Raw genomic sequence first — 22,901 nt, 5'->3', positions numbered from 1 at the left:
AATATTTATATTCTGGAATGAAATTAGAATGATGTTTGGATTTTTTTTTTTTTTTCAGGAATAGGGAGTTATATTTCAGAATAAAAAATAAACTTATTCCTAGTGAACATCCCGAATTATGAATAACTTTTTTTTTTCTAAAATTCATCTCTTTATTCTGGGGGGTGCTGGTGTGGTGTGCTGACCATTACAAATTAGTAGAACAACATGTGAAATAACCTACAGAGAACCAGCCGGATGTGCATTACCAATGTCTGATCTAATATTACGCAAACTCATATAGCCGACTTAAAGAGTGCTGGACTTGGCCTTATTCCGGACAAATTTATTTAGACCATACTTTACTATCACAGAAAGAAAGAAAAGAACATCCGACCTTCACGGCAACATTTCAGTTTCTTCAAAGAGAAAGAAAGCGGGGTCGATTTGGCTGCAGGATTCGCAATAACAAAGTAATCAATAATAAGAGTCAAGCCAATATAACCGACCAGTAAAAATATTCATAACGACAAAGAATTAACTTTCCGCAGCAAATGAAGAAGATACAGTATAAGTGTAATGACCGCCAAAATGTCATTATATATTACGCATACACCGTTCACCATCATTGCGCAAAGAAAAACAAAAAGTATTACCCAAATCCTCCAAAAGTCACTTAAAGACGGAAAAAATTACATAAGTTTGCCCGTACACAAGACTTCTGTGCTCGCTCAAAATTCAAATAGTTGGCACACAAACATTACTATACGACAAAGAATGAGGTCGATCCAATATTGTTTCCAGTATACAACGTTTCTAACTCATATATAACTCTTAGAGCAGCTGAAAGGCACGGCTCTATTGGCTGAGTCCTGAACATGCAATTACAGATTCCAGTATACAGCAAATTCAAAGAATCTGTACTACAAGATAATCACAAAAGGTTGGACAAACTTGTGGGAATATACCATGACAGCGGTACTTGTAGCAGCAATAGAAGCTTTGTGATTATGCTGGAGAACTTAACGTGTGAATCTGCTTGAAAAAAATGATTGACGAACAATAACAGTATGAATTTTAAACTAAGCATTAAAAAGAAAAGAAAGATATTGTACATGGAAATTCATGTACCTTGTTCACAAGCAAATCTACTTGCTCTCTATACATCTCCTTTAGGTCAATAATATCAGCTCGCAGTTCCTCTAACTGCAAAATGGTATTAATGTGCTTGAGAAAGCCATATCAACATGTTAATAGAGTAGCAGAACTCTATGAGTACAACTTATTTTCATAGCACTCTATCCCTAGGGGAAGTCAAATCCCATGGCCTCTTCAAAAGATAAGTCCTAAATAAACTAAACAGTTGGGACATGTACGTCGAGGCAACAAAACCTTACAAGGCTTGGCATGCTGTGAATCTCAAGGGGTACCTTTTGGTCGAGAGAGTAAGGAAAATTGGTGTAAAAGATTGAGTAGGATCTGTGAGGTTGGTTATTATAAGGGGCCTGGCCTTGAACATAGGCATAGGTGTGGCAGGATGTCATCAGCTCTTGATGTAAGGTGTTGGGTTTGGCATTGTTTATCAATACACTATATCAACTACATTACCAACAATTCATTTTTAATAGAGGAAGAATAAGGGAAAGGCAATTGTTTGTTCCTGCATATACACTCTTGAGGTGTCCTTGCACAGGATGGGCCAAGTTGACTTCTGCGCTCAGGCCTGGGCTGCCCAAAATTGGGCTTGCTCATGTTCAAGACCGGGTCAAGCTCATGCTATAATAGGTCTCCAAGATTGAGGCCCAGACTCAAGCCCTCCATCCTCCCCCCCTCCCTCCCTCCATTTCTACTCAGATCCTCCAGTCCTCCTGAGTTCAGCTCAATGGGAGCAGAATAGCAGCGGAACAAGGGATGTGAGAGGCTTAGTGGTCCCCAACATTCTCCCACTCTGCCGAACCTGGCCCAGTAGGTGGACCAAAGTAAATGAGGGGAAGGCAAGAGATATGCTGGAGGAGACAGCATAGGAGGGTAGCACGAGAGTAACAGTGCATCCCGCCAACAACAACAACACACAGACCCACACACTAAGTTGGTCTGTGATCATTTATTGTAGAGGCTCTCGCGAGGAATATTCAGTCATAAAGTTATATAAGGTATTGATGTAATTTGACTACTGCGGTATCCACTACTGAGATCTGACAATTATGGTAATGGTGCATGAGACAAGAACCTCTTCATCACGTTCGCCCATTAGCTCCAGTGCCGAAGAGTGCCTTCGCCTTAAGGCTTCCAGTTCTGCCCGTAAGCCAGGCAATGCAGCTGCTTCCACTTGCAACTTTTCACACTGGAACAATACAGATTTAAGGTTAGTGCAAAGCATCATACAGATGGAGGATTAAAAAGTTCAGATGGAGGTTCATCAAACTTTACTTGCTCTGTCATTTTCACCAGCTCCTCTGCTAGTGAGTCACGAATAGATTCCAATGAGGCCTATAAAGATGAACTTAACATAGTAAGGAAAATGCAGTCCCAGGTCCAGAATTCAAGAATAATTTGATCAAATGAAATAGATCTATTAGTGTAAGAGAAAAACTTTCAAGTTCAAGATCAATTTACATGTCACACAGGGAAAAGAAAAAGGACATAAGCATGGGACAGGCAAGGAAAAAAAACAACAGCAGCAATAGCAACACAACAACAACAACAATAGCAATGGCAGAAGCACCCACGACATAACTTAATTTTCACCATCTAATGTATGAATAATTTCAGAATAGGACATAGAGATTCACTAAGTATATAGGACTAATCTTGATGTACAAATGAAAATCAGACGGAATTACTGGTAGCTAGAAGAAGGATACTACAGAATATAGTTCCTCTGTCTAGAAGAATATAAAATAATTATGAAAGAAAGTGCATAGAAAATTTCTCCACTATGGTGCATGTAAAGCTGAGAAGATGCATGACAGTATTGCAGGTAAAAAACAGGGACAATTAATTAAGACCCCTTAAACTCTTACTCATTTCCACATGCACCACCTCAATTGTTTCTTTGATGCACATCAACTCCTTAAACTATAGAAAATCTATCACCCCTCTAACAATGTTGACAGAAAACACCCAGAAAACACCAAAGAAGCATTTTACCCACATTTTTTTTTCTCATTCTTTCCTCTAAAATCAGAATAAAATAGTCCCTAGACAGCCTAAATTTTATCGCATGACACTAACATGATATTGTTTAATGAAAAAAAAATCTGACATATAACTAAAAAAAGGAGCATTTCAGAGGTTTTTTATAGTTAAGGAGGCTAATATGTCACAAAAAAAATAAATGTGATGATCATCATAGAAATGGACAACAGTTCAAGAGGGTCTAGGTATAATTAGACTAAAAAATAATATAAATTCTGAGGATGCAGACATCCACTTATCATTTGAACAACTATAGACAAGCATCCAGGCAATAAAATACTTCAGCTAGAAACAGCCCACTGATTAAAGTTATGATTCAATTGTATCTTAACAAAATATTATGTAGTAGAAGATAACAGATCATCTAGACAAATTCAATTTACAGCAACCATGACAGCATAGGGTGTGGACAAAAGCAAACAACTCTGAAGGCTGAGAAAAGAGAATCTCGTACTCTATAGACATAATAGCATGGAAGCAAGTCCTACAGCTACATATGCAAACACAAAACAGACTTGCTCTTGAGATATGCTAAAGAAAATTTCCATTTGTTTCTTCAGAAGATACAACATCTATCAGATGAACTTTATGGTCTTGTAATTCAAAAAGAAGTACATCTCCATACCAAACGTGACATGTACGATGCCAATTCACCATCCTTTTGACGAAGTGCTGCCTCAAAAGCACTTGGGGTCATGCTCTTCAGAAAATAAGGGGATATATTAGTTTCCCCAGAAATTCTCCTTTCAGAGAAGGAGCTATCAGTCGAGTCCAGAGATGCTTGCAAGAACTGGCTTTCTTCCATGCTATTTAGACTGCCAGCACTTGAAAGCTTTCGAAGAGGAATATTTCCTTTAAGGGAAAAGGAAAGAAACAAATAAGACTAAAAAGAGCTGAAGAAACCAACTAAAAGATAAAGAAAATCAATTTGCATTATAGATCAACAATAGGAACAGAGATTACTGGATGGATCTTGATTGGTGATTTTAGTTGCTTCACGGGAAGCAGCTTTTTCTAATTCTTCTCTGGAAGTTCTTTCCCTCTCAAGCTCCTGAAAATACAATTTGGGTAGATGTCAGTTGTGGAAACTAAAACAAAATTGTACTAGCCAGTCTAGCCATCTATTATTGTAGAAATTATGTCATGCACAAGGAAACATGATTTATGGATCACATATTATTTGCTATTACTGAAGGAAACAAGTAAACAATTTTTGAATGACAGAAGATGAGTACAAGTGTACAATCCCTTAGTCCCAACTATTTTCGGAATGACACGATATGTATAACAAGAAGAAAATGCAACAACGTATTACAGAAGAATAAAAAGCCCAAAAAGGACTTAATGAAGAAATTCCATGGCAATCGAGATGGCATAGTCATAGTAAATAGAAAAGTTTATTGGCTCATAAATACAGTTCTTTGATTGATTTGCAAAACATGTACTATGTAGACATGACAAAAACCTACTTAAGCCAAGAGAAAGAATGTGTGCAATTAGAACTCAATTACTCAATCCATGAACGACCACCAAAGATGAATATCTCAAAATAGATGCATCTAATTGTTGTTCACTATCTTTTCCTTGACTCATGTTGCAGAAAAGCTTTCAAGGAAAGTAATGCAAGAACAACTACACTGCAGCATGATAAGGAAAGTGTACCTAGCAAGTACTCCCAAAATGAGGAAATCATCTGAACCAATTTATGCTAATATAAACGATTAATCCTTTATTGCAGAGCAACTCATAAATTGTAGTAACCAACAGTATAAATTTACAAATAACCTTCTCCAGAAGTTCTCTGTGTCCTGCTGCTTCTTGCAACTCTCTTTTGTGTCTAGTCCTAAGCTCCTTGATTTCTTCTTCAAGCTGTTTGGCCCGACCTTCTTGAGTTGCAGCTTCCTCCTTTATTGCTAGATATTCTTGTCTACTTTCAGATGCCCTTTGTCTCTCTTTTTCAAGCGACCGGGTCAGCTGTGTTTGCTCTGTTCTAAGAAATGTGACCTGAGAAAAAGCAACGATTAGTTGATCAAAACTTGCTTGATCAATCACCTGCAACAAGAAGAGAATGGAACCTGGGTTTCTAAAACTGTGATTCGAGATAGATTTTGAGATAGACGCTCATTTATGGACCTTTCACTTTCCTCTGCTGCTGCAGCTTTGGCTTCTGCCTCCTGTCAATTGAAGTCAACTGAAGTCAATAACTGTTAAAATACATAAATGTTAAATGAACTCCTCTAACAGATTCCAGCATTCCTGTATCTCAGTTGGCAAATGCCTCTCAAAGTACCTTAGAAAACTATCGGAAACCGTTAATTGGATATTAAACATATGGGGAAGCGAGTAATTTGTATGAAACCATAATTGGTTCTAGACATGTTTTTCAACACTTGGTACACAGTCCAAATGAGGCACCATTTTAGTCATTTCACAAGTTCATTTCAGATCTTATATTCTTATAGGATCTGCAAATGACAGCGCAAAATAAAATGAATTTACGAGAATATTAAGTATTAGGAGAAAACCTGAAGACGGGAGTTTAGGGCTCTCTCTAAACCAGCCCAAGCTTCTGCTCTTCGAGAAGTTGTCTCCTGTTAACAATAACACAGTTTGAGAATAATGTACAACTATGTGAAATACAAATATCAAGAATTGCAGAATAACTTAGTAATATGTCTATAAACAGTGTTATGTCATGCTTGAAATAATAAAAAGTACCATCAAGAACAAGAAACAAGAAAAAAAAACAATTAAGAAGGTAAATAACCTGCATTGCTTCAATTTGCCTTAAAAGTGGCCTAGTTGATTCAGGAACTTGTGTGATCAACTCATTGTAACGAAGTTCACTGGCCTGGAGGTCAACAAATCCAAGGAAAAGTTACAAAAAACAATGAAAAGCATTTATCGCACAAAAGCACAATGATGTTCTGGGAGAACAAAGCACCACTCACTTGATAGCGCTTTTGAAGATCATCAAAATCCCTTTTGAGCATTTCTTCCTTAAAGGCAGCCTGCATATGGCCCAAGAAAGTGTGATCTTTTATGTAACAACAGGGTAATGTTAGATAGAATTTGCTATTGTTAAAATTATAAGCAAACATGTTAATAGTTGGATCTACCTCCAAACTTGCTGGATTAAGTTAATACAAGTTATAGCGACCAACAAATCTAGATAGTAAAGAAGTTACAATAAAATATAAATAGCAATATCTGGGTTCAACGGCTACCTCTTGCTCTTTCCTTGTGAGAGTATGTCTCAGCTCCTCAAGTGTCTGAACCAGCATCGCTTCTTTTTCACCAGCTTCTCTTAAACGACTCTCAAGTTCAGCTCTGGCTTCATTGTTGGCTCGTGCCTCCGCTAAAGCCTCAGCTTCTTTTGCTGCATTAAGTGCAGTAGTAAAGAATTCCTTCTGAGCAGCAAGTTCTGCTTGATTTCTCTCTATAGTTTCTTGCAACAACTTCTCAGTTGCTGTCTTGTCTCTCTTAATACTCTCCACTTTTGTCTCTTCAACCTACCTTATCCAGGACTCATTATTAGCAAATGTTTGCAAAACAAAATTGTAACTGAAGAGACATTGTAAGAAAAAAGTATAAATATTTAAGATAATTGTCATCGGTAACTACATAAAATATCTGTTAAATGGAAAGAAAGGAAGCTGTAGGAAACACTTTTCAGATTTAGAAAGTGCTACTCCTGAACTTCACCAAAAATCTTCAAACAAAGGCAGACAGTTTAAGGCAATATTCTAAATTGAGAAACAAATATGGAAATCTACAAGTTGACATCCATGCTTGTTGACTTTTGGATAAAGCATATATGTAAAGTGGAATTTGAATTAGTTTTTACCAACAGAAAGACACTATTTGATGCAACATTTCATAAGAATTACATTACTCACAAACAAGGAGTAAGTAACAGGGTTGGAAGTACGAAAATGGAGAAGGTTAAGAGTTTATGAAGAAGATATCTTCATTCATATACTCTGTGGAAAAGTTAAAACAATAACCAATAATATCTGTGAACGAAAATTTTGCAAAGCAGCCCACTTCCCGGATCCTGAAAGAATGGATCATATTGTTTTCTTGAACGTACTGGAACCTATTCGCTATTATTCCCTAATATTTTATCCAATAACTATTACTGCATACTTGACATCTACCCTTAAGGGCATGATGCCATATCTTGTTACTAGTTCCCTGACTTCCTCCAAGTTTGTTATCTCATACATAGCCCTGTGCAAACCAAACATAGGACTAAGATTGAAGGATAAGACTGATATTCAGGGAGGTATCATCCCATGGGATGCCCCAAGGATGGCTAATCCCCCCTTTACCCCTTGGCTGTAACCAAACACAGCATATCTGAAACCAACTAAATCTGAAGCAGAATTTTCATGATTATAAACTGCTGAAATTCAAATTCTCTACCAATTATTAAATTACCTGAAGCTTTGAGTTAAGCTTTTGCTTTTCTTCTTCAAATTCTCGAATCTGGCTTCAATGAAAAAAGTAGCAGAGTTTAAATCAAACTATTAATCAAGACAACTTAATAAAATGGGCAGTCAAAAAGGAAGGTTGACTCCGTGCCTGTGCCCTGAGTTTCCTTATAGTAGCTTCTTGAGCAGCTTGCTTTTTAGATAGCTCTTCACCTGTTTCAGGGGAAAAAACAATAAAAAGATGATGAAAGAATTATGCAGATATTTAGAAGTCATTTCCCTAATGAGAGGAAGGTTCTATTGCTATATCTTGATGCATGAAGTAATTAAGAGTCAGTCTTGTTGTTGTAGCCCATCTAGTAGGCATTGCTTCATGCTTCCAATGAATTCAACTAGAGTCAGTTCTCCTCGACCGTATTGAAGCTTATTATTTACCATGGCTCTTATGAGATGGCTTATCAAATATCAACATTAAAGTTATTGAGATTTTGTTTGAAAGTCAAAAAGTCCATGATACATCCTCGAACACACCACAAGGCTATCACACTAGTGCACACTTCAACAAAAAATAAAAAATAAAATAAGATTATAAGATATTTTCATCCTTTTGACAAATCCGCCTTTAATCTGACATTTTTTTTATATCAACAATATAAGAAAATGATCTTGAGACTAGTTAATTGACAAAAAGGTAGAACCGTAGAAGGAACTATTATAAACCAGTCATTACAAAATACTGGGAAAAAATGCCCAGACTCCCCCTCATACGTACCTTCAGCCATAACTTGACTGATTATCTCATCCTTCTCTTTCAAAAGAGCAGCTGCATCACTTTTTCGACTTTGCTCCCTTCTCAATGTATCCCTTTCTTTTGTTAGTGCATAGACCTATAAAAGTCAAGATACATGTTACACAACATAACTTGTTTCCATAACATAAGATTGCTTGACCTGAACTGACATTAAAATAGTCAAAGAAAAGCAGGGCCAACTATTCAGCAAATAATGAGATGATCCTAGTTACCAAAGAAATAAAAGAATTATAATTACAAGGTTAAACTACTATAGACAATGCTCTTCCCACCACTAGTTGATAGGTGAACAAAGGAGTCTGTTAACATGTGTCAGCTAATTCTACAAAATCTTTCCTAAATAATTTTTGTGCACTTGGTTCATAATTTTGTTAGTCTCAATTTCCTGGCAGGCAGCCCATGAAATACTCAGCTAGTTGTGATATGAAATTAGTTAGCAATTCTAATATTAAATGTTCACATTAAGCTGATCATAATGCATTTTGCATTTGCATTGCATAAATGTCAGAACTGTTTGATTGCCAACATAAATAATAATTTTAAATATTTTATAGAGGTGTAGACCTTTTAGTTCTCAAAATAAATATATTAACTATTTAATCATATACTCATATCAATGACAGAAGACATCAAAGCCTAAATAATATAAAGTAGAGGACGGCTAACAATTCAAAAGATACCAACCAAAACAAAAGTAAAAAGTAGGACATTGATATGATTATAATAGGCATTAATTAAGATGTAAAAGAATACAGTCATGAGAACAGCATGCACCTTTCTTTCAAGAGATGCTACCCTTTGGTGATATTCTTCTTTCAAAGCATCAATTTCTGCTTCCAAAGATTTACTCTGTAGCACATTGATCAACGATTAATATAATTGTAATGCAGAAGAAAAAACTCATCAAATTTGTTATCTCAAAATCCAAATTTTGCTTCCAGTCAATCATCAGAAAATGAAAAGCCCCATCTAAATCATCACTACTTGTAGGTAACTTGAGTTTCATGTCTTTCATCAGAAAAACAGCAGCCACTATATCTACTAGAAAAATGGAAAAAGGAAAAGTAAAGTATCAAGCCCATACCTACCTTCAAATCCTCAATGATAGACTTCAATTGCTCATTCTCATTCATCAATTTAGCAATCTCATCAGCTTTGGCCTGAAAAAGCACAAGTATTAACGATATCACAACTTGCAAAAAAAAATAAGGCCAGGAAAGAAGGATTGAGTGCCATGACATGAAAAGAGTAAAGAATATTGTATTTTGCTAGAGATCTGCCAGTAATAACACTAACCGTCAGAATTAGGAACATGAGTTAGCATTGCAAAATGGATTCTCATTTGTAATTTGAATAAGACCCTTGATCCATGGATTGCCATTTGTCAATTTAACTATGGGATGTCAAAGGCTCTACCATAAGAGATATAGGACTGGAAAATGAATATTTATACATATATTTGTCTGCTAATACATGACCAATTATTATTGGACAAAAAAGATTGTCATCCCATTTTGAGGGTTCATGAAAATACCTCGGATAGTAGGAATAAAGACTGAAACATCTCCAGATTGAGTCAGCTGGCAGTTAGAAGTCCTCATAGAGATATTTGTGTATGACTTTGATAATAGCTAGAACCATAGAGGCAAGAAATATCTAATGGAATTATACATATATTTATCTGTATGCAGTTAATATATTGAATTTCTGATGAAGATACAGAATTTTCACCCAAATTGACAAGAAAGATGCATAAGTGGTGCATACAGCCACATATCATATAGTATGAGCAAGCAACATATGTAGCTTTCAAAAAATTATTCAGATTCAATGCAACAACAAATATCTAATTGTTTACAAAAAAGAAAACAAAATCTGTTAAATTAACAAACCTTTGTCAAAAGTGAACAATTATTTTAATTACTACCAATAAAAGCAACGATCCACGTTACATTATTCGCAGTGGATATCTTCTACATATAGCTTCCACCTTATACAACAAGCAGTGCCCAGATAGAAATTGGATAGAAAGCACAATAACAATCTATTTTTTAGATAATTGAACAATATGGTAATGCGTACTTGTTGCTTAAAAAGTCGGAAGACTCATGCGGACTAGGTTCTTTATTTTATCTAACTTAAATAGTTGCACTTATGATTGCATGCCATTAATGACACGAAATTTTTTATATGGCACTCATATGCATACTGCATGCTCTGGCCTTCATTCTTTAATCAAGTAGGTACATCAGAAGAATCAATCAAGTTGGAAATATGATATATTGTGCTCAACCATGGGATAACTTAGAAATCTGAAAGCTGGCCACAGAATAGGCCGATCATGGCAACAGTTTTTTGACATAATGGAATGCAAATAACTAAACATTACTTATTAAATTGGAAGTTTCTTTGCATTTCAAATATAAAGTTCTCAAATATAAAAATAGTAATTTAAACACAATATCAATTCAGAAGAAGATATCTTTTGCTTCATTGGTACTCTGAGTGTGTTGGATCCAGCTGGGGGATTAATAATATTTCACAATTCATAGTTAGATTTAACAGCTTACGCACAAGGTTTGATTTGATAAATAATTAGTAAAAGATCTCTCTAATTAGTTGGCCCTAGTTATTGTGTGTTGGATCAAAACAGAGTCCAATGAAAAATAGGCAGGTGAAAGTGTAGCAACCGCAGAAAAACAGAACGTAGAATTAGGTATGCGCTTGGATTTCTTGAATCTATGACTAGTTAAATGAGATTGTAGATACCTGAGATTGCCTGGCAGCACCTTGCAGTGCAGCCTCCATCATTTTCATTTCCTTTTTAATTTTCTCCACTTCAAGGAGAGGATAAACAGGATCCGGCAAATCTTTGGGCATACTCTCTGGTGATCTCTCCTCCTCAATTTCGGAATCTTTTTCCTGAGAACCTACTTCCACCAGTTCGCTAGATACATTAGCAGAATTTGATACTGACCCAGCAAATGAAGCTGAATCGTTCTCCAAACTGACTACCTTCAAAACATAGTCTTCAGGATGTTCAATAGCATAATCATCCTTTGGTGCAATTGAAGTCTCTGTGAATTGTATTTCATGTCCTATTTGCCCATTATCTACATCAGCATTATCAGCAGAACTTTTGATACCACCTTGATCATCTCTAGTCTCAAGTTCTTCATGGCTCACCTGTAAATCTCTTGAGCCATCAGGTACATGGAGGACACTTCTCTGAGTTCCTTCTATATCATCAGCAACCATTGGCTCAGAATCTGCTGGATCTGAGTGACTATTGGTTCCAACTTCTGCATCTTCCTTTCCTTGAGATGTCAGAGGAGAATCTGTTGCTTCCATATTCGTGGAAGTTGATATATCCATTTCAGGTGGTGAGTTAGTTAATATCTCGTCAGCTTTGTCCTCACTAGGTTCACTGATTTCACTTGGTACACTGCTGGCAGCATGAGGATAAGCAGCTTCAACCTGCTCATGATTTTTATTATCCCTCTCAGCAGAAACAATTGGTTCTTCTGTAGATATGAGAGACCCTTCAGTGGAAGTTTTATCATTCTCTTCAGCTACTGCATGATATGAAGATTCTGCTTCCACTGATATATCAGAAGCACTTCCTTCTGCTTGATGGCCCATGAAGGCCATGACTGGATCAAAAAGTCCTTTCCTATCTGATGCTGATGCCCATGATCCTGAAGCTAATGGAGCAAAAGACATGATATAAAATACAATTGGTCCCTTAAATGTGTTTAACAAAGACATTTGCTCAAATTTCAATGAGGATTACTGATGAAATAACTGATATGCCAATAAGAAGTATCAAGAAAGGAAAAGGTGAAATAAGCATGCTAATAGTACAGAAGAACAGATAAACCAATTATAGCTAGTAAGTCTTTCAAATGACAAATTTTCAGCAACAAAATTTCACAAGTCTAACTGCTCCATAAACAAGTCACAAGTAGTGAATCTAGTGATTGAAACGACTCTTGAGTTTCAAACTACCAATTCAAACCAAGAAGCTATAAATGCCTAACTTTTAAAAAGTGCATTATGTCCAACATAACAAAAAAGAGGGGATGACAGTGTTGGCGAGGGTAGCACGGAGATCTAGGAGTTTAGGGAAAATGGTGTCAAAGAAGACAGCAGCAGGCACCTACGAGGCTAGATTTGAGGAGGTGGCCTGAACTCTTGAGATGCCATAAATGGTGAGGGATGTCAATTAGCAAAGTATTAAAGGTTGGAGAAGAACTAGGAGACAGAAAAGGAAAGCACTAACTGAGAGGAGAAGACAAAAGAAAGAGGAGTCAGGGCATGTCTAATAGGATGAGGCTACTAAGGCTTTCGGTCAAGCCAAGATTGATTTATCAAAGGCTTTTCACATGGAAATTGGCATCAGGCCATAGGCAAACAGCTTTTCCTTGACTAGATATTCACGATTTAGTTTCCTAGGCCTCAGAAATTAGCAGCATAAAACATAAAGTCTGATAACACATTTCCAGATTATTGCCTATTCTCATGCATACTCAGATTATAAGGATGGTTCATTACCGAGCTGTTAGGAGGAACAAAATCAACAATTTAAAGGGCCCCAGGGAAGTCACGAGATAGAAAAATCAAAATTGTATTGGAAAAAAATAGTCTAATCACTTCCCCGTTCATAGTCTTTCAAGTACAAGATCTTAGGTACCCACATCAAATATTTTAAAATATTCGGATCAATAAGATCATATATATTGATCTAAGGAATTCCCTCTACAACTATAATGTGTAAATGATTTCTCTCAAAAGAACAAGTATAGTATGATCCGATGGTATGTGTTATAGTTGTTGTTCAGATCAACAACGACTAAACACATAACATAACTAGCTCAACATGGACTACAACTTGGTAAAGTGAAAATGAAGCATAAGAACCTTTGCAATCGTGAGGTCCTAAGAAAGCGTAGCATTGAATGAAGCATTACTAGAACAAAAACCAACCCTAGTAACAAATCGTGCGGACCTCCGTCCCATTTTAATTTTTTTAGCAAAAACCAGTTCAAACTTCCGAGTATTGCATACCAGAACTAATCAAAGCTGTAAGAAAAGAGAAAACGAAGAAAAGAACTACCGGCATCGGCATCGTCCTTCTCCTCTAACCCGAGAGCGCTGTCGAAATTCTTCTCGATGTTCTTCACGCTCTCGCTGATCTTGTTCACCGCCCCGGCTAGATCCTGAAGGCCTCCCAACGAGACCTTTCCAAACCACGCCATCACCTAACCAGGACAAGAACCTCCCCCTCGATCAAGGCTCAGAATTCCGACACCACATGCATAGATCTGATCCAATCTTGCATACCAAAACACGACTCAGCGTTCAAGACAAAAATGTAGAAATCCAAATCAAGAATTCCCCCGTACGAGCATCACAATTCGGACACTAGCTTCGTAGGCCTGGGATGTGGACACTTGCTGTCTCTTCGTCAAAAAGAACGCCAGATTCGACAAAGATCACAAGATCTAAGAAGCAAATAGAACGACTGCAGAATCTTCTCGGATCGACAAGAACCTCGTCGGAGATCGAACGGAGAACGGCGGCGAGATCGCGAATCTCCGGTTCCGATCCTGAGACGAGAGATCCAAAATCCGAGAATCGATTTTGAGAAGACACCAGAATCGAAGTTCGGAACCGGGGAGGGTTTTGTCCCGATCTCCACCTCCAAGGGATCGAAGTTGGAGGGAGTGGAAATGGAGACAATAAAAATAGAAGAAGGGAAGAAGTGGAGCTTTCGGGAAATTTTTCCCTTTTTTTCCTCAGTTGAATTGCGATTTATCTGAGCCGTCGGCCAATCGATGCATACGAGATGGCGCCGACTGGGTGGGATCAGCTATGTACCATCAAACACCAAACAGGAAGGATATGTCCTTGATAAATAGGGCTCAAAATGCAAAAGTTTTTCTTTTAGCCCCTTCATTTTAAGAATAATTTTTTCTTATTTTAAAATATTACAGAATAACAATTAAATATTATATTAGCCCTATTCAAGGACACAAAAATTATACATCAAAATTATATTTTATATCACACACTAACTCAATTAATAATTTACCCTTAATATCTATCTAAATTAAACAATATTTATTATAATTAAAACATTATATTTTTCATCTTTTTCTTTACTCCATATTAAATCAAAATAATTATTATATCTTTATTTTTAAATACTAGTAAATATACGAATAATTATTCCTAAAATAAATTCCATAATTCGGTAATATTAAGCCCTCGAAGTTTTAATATATACATTTTTCTCTGTATACCCTCCTCCTAGTATATATCCCTTCAAATATTTAATTTTTTGTACGGATATTTTTGCACGGATACCATGAAACCTAAATAATCTTTAATTATAAAAAGGTATTTATATCTTTTTCCTCTATTAAATTCTTGAAAATATTAAGAATATAACTATGATCTTACATGCAAATGAGAAATTTTAGAGAGAAACATGCCAACAAAAAAGAGAAAACCAATGCAAAATTGGGAGTTGGGTTTACTTTGAAAAATAGGCAGGTGGACTCTTGGGCTGTTAGGTGTCTCTCTTCTAAATGACCACCATTTCCTCTCTACCTTTCAAAGTTTTCTTATTCTCTCCACATCCATATATGGATTACATACAGATCTCAGGGTCTTGGATATAAAGGTTTCACAGAAGTTTTCCTCCCCTTCTCCATTAGAGAAGCTATCAAATAGCCTTAGAATAGTACCATGGTGTACTGCCTAAGGTGTTGCTTGAGTTTTGCAATGAGGGCTTCTAATCTTATAGTAAACTTCTTTGGCATGGGGATGATAATTTACTCCCTTTGGCTGCTGAAGTTATGGATCCAATTTGTTAATGAATTGAGTATCTCATCATCATCTTTCCTGAGACCTTGGTATTGCCATATTTCTTACTTCCAATTATAATCTTCTTCTTTCTTTGTTCTTATTGAGTTTAGATAAATATGATAAGCAATGGAAGCCCCTTTAACTGATCTCAGTTTCTATTTTGCAGGTTCATCTATACATTTCTTGGCACAGGTATTATTGTCTGCATGAATGCACTCTATGGGCATATGGTAGCCAATTGTATCAGTAAAATTGCTCTATTCATTGTATCCTTTCCTGATGCAAGATGGCCTAGGTTCTTGTGATTTTCTTTAATTTGCAAACATATAGGTATCTATCAATTTCTGTGAGTTCCAAATGGAAATGTATTTACTAGCATCATTACCTTTAAAAGTTTTATACTATGTATCAAGCCTAGTTATCTTCAGATTTCTGGATTGCAGAGCAGATGAGTTTTGAATTCCTTAACCTCTAAAGTACATATTATTCAGCTGCTTCATACTATCTATCCAGACTGCGTTGATCGTGGCGATAATGTTCAAAATAGATTGGCCTGCGGTGCGACATTTGCCAGAAATCAAATAAGATTCACTTCATGATTTGTGTCTCATTTCTGCAAGGCATTTTACCAAATTAATTTGCTCTGCAGGTAATCTCGAGATGTCTCGACGGAACAGATGATGCATTACAGAACATGTTGGACTTCCACATAAAAGTCTGTCAACTGATTGGCATTGCAATTTTGGTAGCTCAGGTAAGTGCAAATAAAGAGTAAATACTTCAATTCAAATGTCATATAGACTCATTCTTCCAAGAGAGAAGAGAAAGAATTCAGTGCATATCTTTAGAGAACAGATGATTAGAAGTGAGTTTGTCATGAACGTGTCTTTCTTAAAACAGTAACACCATTTTTTGGTGTTATGCAATTAAATCATATATGATCATCGACTAATCGATCACAATCTAGGTCGTAATTTTAACTTGGATTGATGGTCTTTCAGGCCAAGGTATTGGTGATTGCTACTGTACTATTAGCCCTTGGACCCCAACCGAAGAATCATTGCAGCAATGTCGCTACACAAGACTTCAGATACTCATTTCTAGTGATCGGGTCCGAATCGCAGACATCTATCACACCTTCAGCCCCTGGATTTGCAAGGAGAATTCAGTTCTAACACTTACAGTGGTGCTGCTTGCTGAAGTTATAATGAAAAAAAAAAACCTATAAGGAGGAAAATTTTAATTGATATCCGTTCTTCTCACTTGCAGTCAAACTCTGATCAATGCTTCAAAGTGAAGCATAATTTGTACTGAAATAGCCACCGAGTTTCTATTACATCTTCAGATTATTTTTCTCAGAGACAGAGCTCAATCTCGCATTTCCATGGCAGCAAGTAGCAATATACGAGTTCAGTTTCACTACAACTGTATCTGTCCAGCTTATTGTTCTCTAAAAAGAATGTAAGAAATGGACACAAAGATGCCAAGATAAACAGGTTGCTGTTTAGCTACAGAAAATTCGACATCAATCATATTATTAGTTTTCAATCCTCGTTCTGAATCCTATATCCCAGGTAATTAAAAAAAAAAATCTAGAGGTTAAAAGTAGTGAGCTATTATCAAACAGTAGTAGTTTTTATCTTTTTTATTCTAATAAATTGATGCGGTGCTTGAACTAATATTTAATATCATTTGGGTCTATTTGATGAATTAAATCCATATTTCACTTGCCTCTAGTTTATAAATTATTTCCCTTCCTTTTAACAATATAGCGATTAGCAAATGCGAGGCCCAGTAGATTGCCAACGACTTCATCCGACCAATCAGCTCACAGGATTCCAACGCCACTTCCATTGGTCCTCATGACAAGGCCAAGATCAGGATAAGCCTATCCAAACCCATCCACGCGTCAGTCTTCCAATGGATCCTCACCACCCTCATTCTCCCACCGAATCCATACAGCCAAACATACCGAATCCCCCTAAAATACCCTGCATCGCGATAGAGATCCTGTAAAGGCTTTCGCAGAGGTAGGAGAAAGCCGACCCGTTCAGGCGCAGCCTAACAACAGCAAGCAGCCATGGCTTCTCTGGCGACGATTGCGGCGGTGCAGCCCGTGTCCATCAAGGGTCTCGCGGGGAGCTCCATTAATGGAACGAAGCTGGCCGTCAAGACCTCGCGCCGCACACTGTCGCGCACCAACCTGAGGTAATTATCAGCCGTCTGGTGTATGTATGTATGTATGTCGGACGAGGGGGTTGAATTTAGTTACGTGATTTGATTTGCATGGCACGAATCGTATGGCAGGAGGTCCGGCGGGGGAGCCGTGGTGGCCAAGTACGGGGAGAAGAGCGTGTACTTCGATCTCGAGGATCTGGGCAACACCACCGGGCAATGGGATTTGTACGGCTCTGATGCGCCCTCGCCGTATAACCCACTTCAGGTGCTTAAAGGGTCTTTCTAGCTATTACTAAGAGAAAGCAGAGACGGGCTTTTACAGTTTACATATAGAACTGAGTGCATTTGATACACATTTTGCTACAATGAAATATATAGCATTTACTTATGCGTTGCATATTAGAATTCATTCTTATAAATTAAAAAACTAAATATGTAATGCAGAGCAAATTCTTTGAGACGTTTGCTGCCCCCTTCACCAAAAGAGGTCTCTTGCTCAAGTTCTTGATCCTGGGTGGTGGCTCTGCAATTGCCTACCTGAGCTCCACAGCCTCAGGAGACATACTCCCGATCAAGAAGGGCCCACAACTGCCGCCGACGCCGGGTCCACGTGGCAAGATATAATTCGGCAACTACTGCGACTATTATTAGTTAATCTTCCCTCACCTCTCCATAATCTATGCTGTTCATATTGTATCTGTTAATTTGATCAGCTCTGAGTAAAACTGCAGCTAAATGTGCTTTTCTGATAATTGTGGAGAAAATTTGATTTCATATGATTCTAATCTGCATTCGATCAGTTCTCACCCCATATGAAGGAAGAGAAAACTTTCATCAGGAAGAAGATAAGAATTTAGGATCCAATCAGGAAAAGCTTTTGACTTATAGGGAGAGAAATAGTACAAATGATGAAGTGTTCATGAACTCTTTTGTCTAAGTTGTCCATGCAAATGACATAAAAATACAAACTTCTTGCCTTTGGAGATTTCATTCAAATACCAGTTGAAATTGTCAATTGAGTATTAACAGGAGATATATTGAAGAGTACAAAAGGGCACTTTAAGTTAATTAGCACCCAGATGCATGCAAATAACAACAGCCCTCGAAAATTCTCTTCGAGCTATATACATGCATTTGTCTATAGTTGTTGCATCACCCACGTCTTTGTTTTCTTTCCATTCTCTCTTCTCCTTGTACAACATCTAATTTCGAGCTGTTGGGCTTCTAAATCCTCCCGAATTCTCAAGTTTCTCTATGTAGGAAAATTTCTTGTTAGTCACAATGTTAGGAGGCTTCTTCATGAACTTCCCATCTTCTATATTCAATATATCCTCCAAGTTACCTGAATCCTTCTTCACCTCAGCATCTTGATCCATGTTCCAGCCCATAAAATCTGACAGTGTAAATGAAGCAGGCGATTCCATTTTATTTAGCTTCTCAATTTCTTCCTTAGGATCAAGTGCTTTAATTGTTCCTGTTGCTGGCTCTGATTCTGTTAAACAAGTCCTCCTTTTCGAGTCGCCGAGAGTTGGATCTCGAGCAAGGGAATCGGCATAGAGAACATCTTCAATCTGAGACATCACTGTGTATGCCAAGCTTTCTAAGATCCTCGAGTAGCTTTCCAAGATAGAGTATCCAACATCCTGAAGAAATTTATGTGGGCAGAAAAGTGTCGTCAGTTGGAAAAGCTGGAGTGCCAGAACAAAATTCTTGCTTACCTTATTATACTGGATCTTGCTTATGTCTAGGTCTGACTGAGGAATACCGGGAAATCTGTGCTTGAGAATGAGTAAGATGGTCTCTGCTCTTTCTTCAAATTGTTCCCTCTTCTCCAAGCTAACAGTTGAACCCCATGGAGATTTGGCATCTTTGTTGTGCATCTTCCTCTTCCAAATGACAACAGATGCTTCAATCCGGTTTTTCAGGTCGAGAATCTTGTGCTCTGTTGATAAGTCTATAGATGCTAGGAAATCTTCAGGATCGAAAACGTCGACTGTTATACTACGGTAGAGTGAATCTCCAAGGCTTGCCCGTCCATTCTGTCATTCGAAGTTATAATCAACGACTTCAATCAAAGGCATAAAAAGAGAAAGAATCCTGAGGCATGAGTCTTTAAATGTAAAATTGGCACAATTCAAGCAACTGAAAAGAAAAGAAACGGTAGCAGAAATAGTCATGCTATAATCCTATGTAGTAAGAGCCAGCCAACCTTCGGAAGCGAATCGATATAGTCTTCTGGGATTTCCATCTCCATAAGAACATTAGCATTTATAGCCATTGCTGCCTTGAGCACTTGGTTGACAAGCTCCTTTTGATACTGAAGCCATTTTCTCGATACTTCAGATAGCCCATTTGGAGGAACTTTAACAGTTGGAAGCCACCACTTATCATCCTTCCTCTGTGATTTACCCTTATCTGACTCATCTGCATCTCTTTTCACATACCAGAACTCGTGATGGTCTTTGAAGTTGTCGAGGTATTCCTGTTTGATCAAGGAAAGGGTACATGAACACCAATTCTAAGTTTTCCATAGTTCAGCTTAATGCTCCTTACCATGAGCATCGCATCAAGCTTGCGCAAGGCAGGGATATTCATGTGTAGATCTCTGCGTTGCTGAGTTACCATTATCTGTCAAGAGAAGAGACAATATAAGTTTTCAGATTTTTATTAGAGAAACTAACAAAGTTAAATTTGCACTAATATGAGTCAAAAGTTAAAAGAAAATAAGATCACTACATGACCTCCATGTTAGTTCCATTCGTTGATACTTGTTGGGATGGAACAAATTCTACGACATGATCAGTGACTGATAAAAGCCAATCGACTTCTTTCCTCCACCTTGCCTTCCTTTCAGCTGGCATGGGCTCTAAACGCCGTTGCTCCCCAAAGACAGAAGCTGAGATGATAACAAAGAGATATTGAGAAGAACTATAACTGAATAAACTTTTTCGCAGCAAACCAAGTATCGAATTGCTTGTTGACATGAACAGCCTCCATTTGAAATGAAGCCAGACTTGTCCTTACTGCAATCTGAAAATGAGAGATGCTTGCCCCCGTTTGGAAAGACTTCTAAGTCAATGCACAATTATTAATGAAGATTGAGATTTTCTTTCTTAAAACAGAGGTTACTTATACATTCTTAATGTAATTGCCAGCCTCTAGAAATTCAATCAAACATTCGACGTGCATTCGATACACATATTGCATGATATATTCGTCAAAAGATTTCAACTATTACCTGCAAGATTTGTGATGGCATTGGAGAGAGCCAGAGCTGAAGAAACTCCTTTGCCGGACCCTGACATGTCCTCACCAAGAAGCAGCTTTGCAAACTTCTCCTTCATCAGCTCCATATCTAAAGTAAAAAACCCCCATCTCTTTAAATTATTAGCTACCATATAAGTTCACATATATCCAAACTCATGCAAATCTGCATGGTTACATGAATATAAAATATTAATACTAACATTAGATATCAGAGCATGAGGTTAAAAATATAGAACCTTTGCCCATTTAATTCAGAATCATTTCTTAGGCCTATTAGGACATACATTTTTATTTTATGTGTTTCAAGATGCAACATCCATTATTTATGAGAAACTATTATAAATAAATTGTTGTTATTTACTTTTTTCTTCCAATAAAAGGTTAAGAATTGAGAGAATATTTTTATTGAAGTGGATGTTAAGATAATGCAAATGAGTCCGACGATCCTTTTTAAGTTTTTAAAGCAATTAGCGAGTTAATATGCAGGACGCCTCACCAGAAGGTTGTCCATTGCAGCCTATGTACTCCCTGGTCAGCCGCGACCTGGGTCCTCTCTCCGACGACCGGTCGAGCTCGACACCGATCTGCTGAACCACCAACGGGCGGCCGGGCGTCCTCGACTCCTGGCTCCTCCACATCATCTTATCATCGTCAGGCGGCGGCGGCGACGTCGACGCATGGCTCTCGAAGATCATGCTGCGGGCCTTCCGGCCCGAAATCTCGAACATCCCTCTGCGGTGCAAGAACCTATCGAGGCTGTATCCTCTCTCGAGGAATCGAACCATCACACACTCTTCGCTCTCGAGGAAGATGGGAAGAGAACAAGAACAACAATGTCATGTCTCGGAGAAGGTCCACCTCTCCAATGAGCGGAGGAGGAGGAGGAGGAGAGGATGGGGGAGGGGGCCTAATTTTGGGAGGTAGTTATTGTAAGAGTGAGAGAGAGAGAGAGAGAGAGAGGAAGAGGAAGTTATGGGATTGCATCTTTGGTTGCGTATAGATTGTATGAGGTGGTCTTTTGGGTGGTTCTCTTCTTCGCACTTTAACTTGTTTTCTATTTTTATCGTTTTCATGCATGGAAAAGTTTCCCGGGGGACGTACGGTTTATATAAGATGTAATGGAGGGAGAAACAAAAATAATATCAACCGACCTTAGCTCAGTTGGTAGAGCGGAGGACTGTAGTGTTGCAGATTAATCCTTAGGTCGCTGGTTCGAATCCGGCAGGTCGGATTTTTGTTATTATTATAATTATAATTTTACGGGGGCTCTCTTCTGTATGTCTCTGTATTGATATATTTTTACGTTAAGTTCAATAATTTAATAAAGAAAAAACATATATTCAACTAAGAAAATTTATGAAAATTAGAATTTTTATTTTTAAATTCAAAATTTAATGTTTGGTTAGCTTCAAAGTATCTAAGCAAAAAAAAATTATGGTTTTAGAGGTATAAATGTCAAAATGCTTGTTTTGAAAGATTTACATACCATTATTAACTTGGTAAAATGGGCAGATCCAAGCTCGAGAAGAGTACAGCAGCAAGGGAGAAGCGGTCGAGCAAAGGGCAACGACAACACGAGCAACACCACACTGAAATTAGAGGATGAGGAAGGAAAGAAAATGAATAAACCTCTACTTAGCTATTTATCTAGGATACTTAGCTATTTAACTAGGAGTAGAAATAAATTTATTTTAAAATAAGTTTTTTTTATTTTGATATAGTAATTATATAATAACTTATCTTATTCTAGTATATTAATTTAATATTCTTTTTCGTTTTATTCTATATAACTTTTAAATTTTAATTTATTGATAATCTAAGATTATCATTTAACCTTTTGAGGTGACCATACGTAATAACCAGCTACAATTACAATACTCTCTCTCTCTCTCTCCTCTTTTTATCTTCTCTCCAAAGGCTACATCTGCATACCCACATAGTGCGGGATTATAACCCCACATAAATTTCACTTGTTTCCACATAACCGTATAGTGCAAAGTATTACCCTGCATATCTGCATAATGTGGGACAATTTACAAATATTATTTTGCAATGCAGGGAAGTTGAGAATTGTAGGGAAGTCAATATTAAAGCTGATATAATATGAGTTTATGGGGTTTATTAAGTCTGCATTTGTAATAAAAATAACATAATTTTAA

The 22,901-nt window shown here is 37.3% G+C and overlaps 4 protein-coding genes and 1 non-coding gene across 7 annotated transcripts; 3 read left to right on the top strand and 2 right to left on the bottom strand.

Moving 5' to 3' along the window:
* Positions 1-550: 550 nt before the first annotated feature.
* On the bottom strand, positions 551-14,202 carry LOC140772515 (golgin candidate 5). 2 transcript variants are annotated; one of them, XM_073114738.1, is made up of 20 exons: positions 13,541-14,202; positions 11,194-12,128; positions 9,513-9,584; positions 9,199-9,273; positions 8,386-8,500; positions 7,765-7,826; positions 7,621-7,668; positions 6,405-6,689; positions 6,129-6,188; positions 5,945-6,028; positions 5,703-5,768; positions 5,253-5,351; positions 4,963-5,181; positions 4,141-4,228; positions 3,803-4,029; positions 2,410-2,469; positions 2,210-2,323; positions 1,111-1,185; positions 948-1,014; positions 551-851 (listed from the first exon to the last, which is right to left on the bottom strand). In XM_073114738.1, exons 1-19 carry the CDS (start codon positions 13,680-13,682, stop codon positions 988-990), a joined length of 2,853 nt encoding a protein of 950 aa, XP_072970839.1. In that variant the 5' UTR covers positions 13,683-14,202; the 3' UTR covers positions 551-851; positions 948-987. The 2 variants fall into 2 exon arrangements, with proteins under 2 accessions (XP_072970839.1, XP_072970759.1); XM_073114658.1 differs by having other exon boundaries at positions 551-1,014.
* An 882-nt stretch (positions 14,203-15,084) lies between these two features.
* On the top strand, positions 15,085-17,198 carry LOC140770603 (tetraspanin-19-like). Of its 2 annotated transcripts, XR_012106039.1 has the most exons (6): positions 15,085-15,344; positions 15,464-15,563; positions 15,775-15,855; positions 15,947-16,051; positions 16,299-16,871; positions 17,070-17,198. XR_012106039.1 is itself a non-coding variant. In XM_073111882.1 (5 exons), exons 1-5 carry the CDS (start codon positions 15,178-15,180, stop codon positions 16,470-16,472), a joined length of 627 nt encoding a protein of 208 aa, XP_072967983.1. In that variant the 5' UTR covers positions 15,085-15,177; the 3' UTR covers positions 16,473-17,142. The 2 variants fall into 2 exon arrangements, 1 of the variants encoding a protein (XP_072967983.1); XM_073111882.1 differs by having other exon boundaries at positions 16,299-17,142.
* Positions 17,199-17,277: 79 nt separating this feature from the next.
* LOC140770727 (photosystem I reaction center subunit VI, chloroplastic-like) lies at positions 17,278-18,227 on the top strand. The gene is made up of 3 exons (XM_073112025.1): positions 17,278-17,505; positions 17,605-17,740; positions 17,920-18,227. The coding sequence occupies exons 1-3, from the start codon at positions 17,378-17,380 to the stop codon at positions 18,097-18,099; spliced, it is 444 nt and encodes a 147-aa protein (XP_072968126.1). The 5' UTR covers positions 17,278-17,377; the 3' UTR covers positions 18,100-18,227.
* Positions 18,228-18,379: 152 nt separating this feature from the next.
* LOC140770349 (rho guanine nucleotide exchange factor 8-like) lies at positions 18,380-21,647 on the bottom strand. The gene is made up of 7 exons (XM_073111543.1): positions 21,239-21,647; positions 20,714-20,830; positions 20,217-20,371; positions 20,029-20,103; positions 19,685-19,957; positions 19,194-19,514; positions 18,380-19,118 (listed from the first exon to the last, which is right to left on the bottom strand). The coding sequence occupies exons 1-7, from the start codon at positions 21,525-21,527 to the stop codon at positions 18,678-18,680; spliced, it is 1,671 nt and encodes a 556-aa protein (XP_072967644.1). The 5' UTR covers positions 21,528-21,647; the 3' UTR covers positions 18,380-18,677.
* A 241-nt stretch (positions 21,648-21,888) lies between these two features.
* On the top strand, positions 21,889-21,973 carry TRNAY-GUA (transfer RNA tyrosine (anticodon GUA)). The gene is given in 2 exon segments: positions 21,889-21,925; positions 21,938-21,973. It is a non-coding gene; the product is annotated as a tRNA-Tyr (tRNA).
* The last annotated feature ends 928 nt before the right edge of the window (positions 21,974-22,901 follow it).

Source organism: Typha angustifolia, chromosome 1 (genome assembly GCF_048772165.1).
Source record: "Typha angustifolia cultivar Huaian chromosome 1, ASM4877216v1, whole genome shotgun sequence".
Classification (NCBI taxonomy): domain Eukaryota; kingdom Viridiplantae; phylum Streptophyta; class Magnoliopsida; order Poales; family Typhaceae; genus Typha; species Typha angustifolia.
This window is presented reverse-complemented; position numbering and strand designations above follow the sequence as displayed.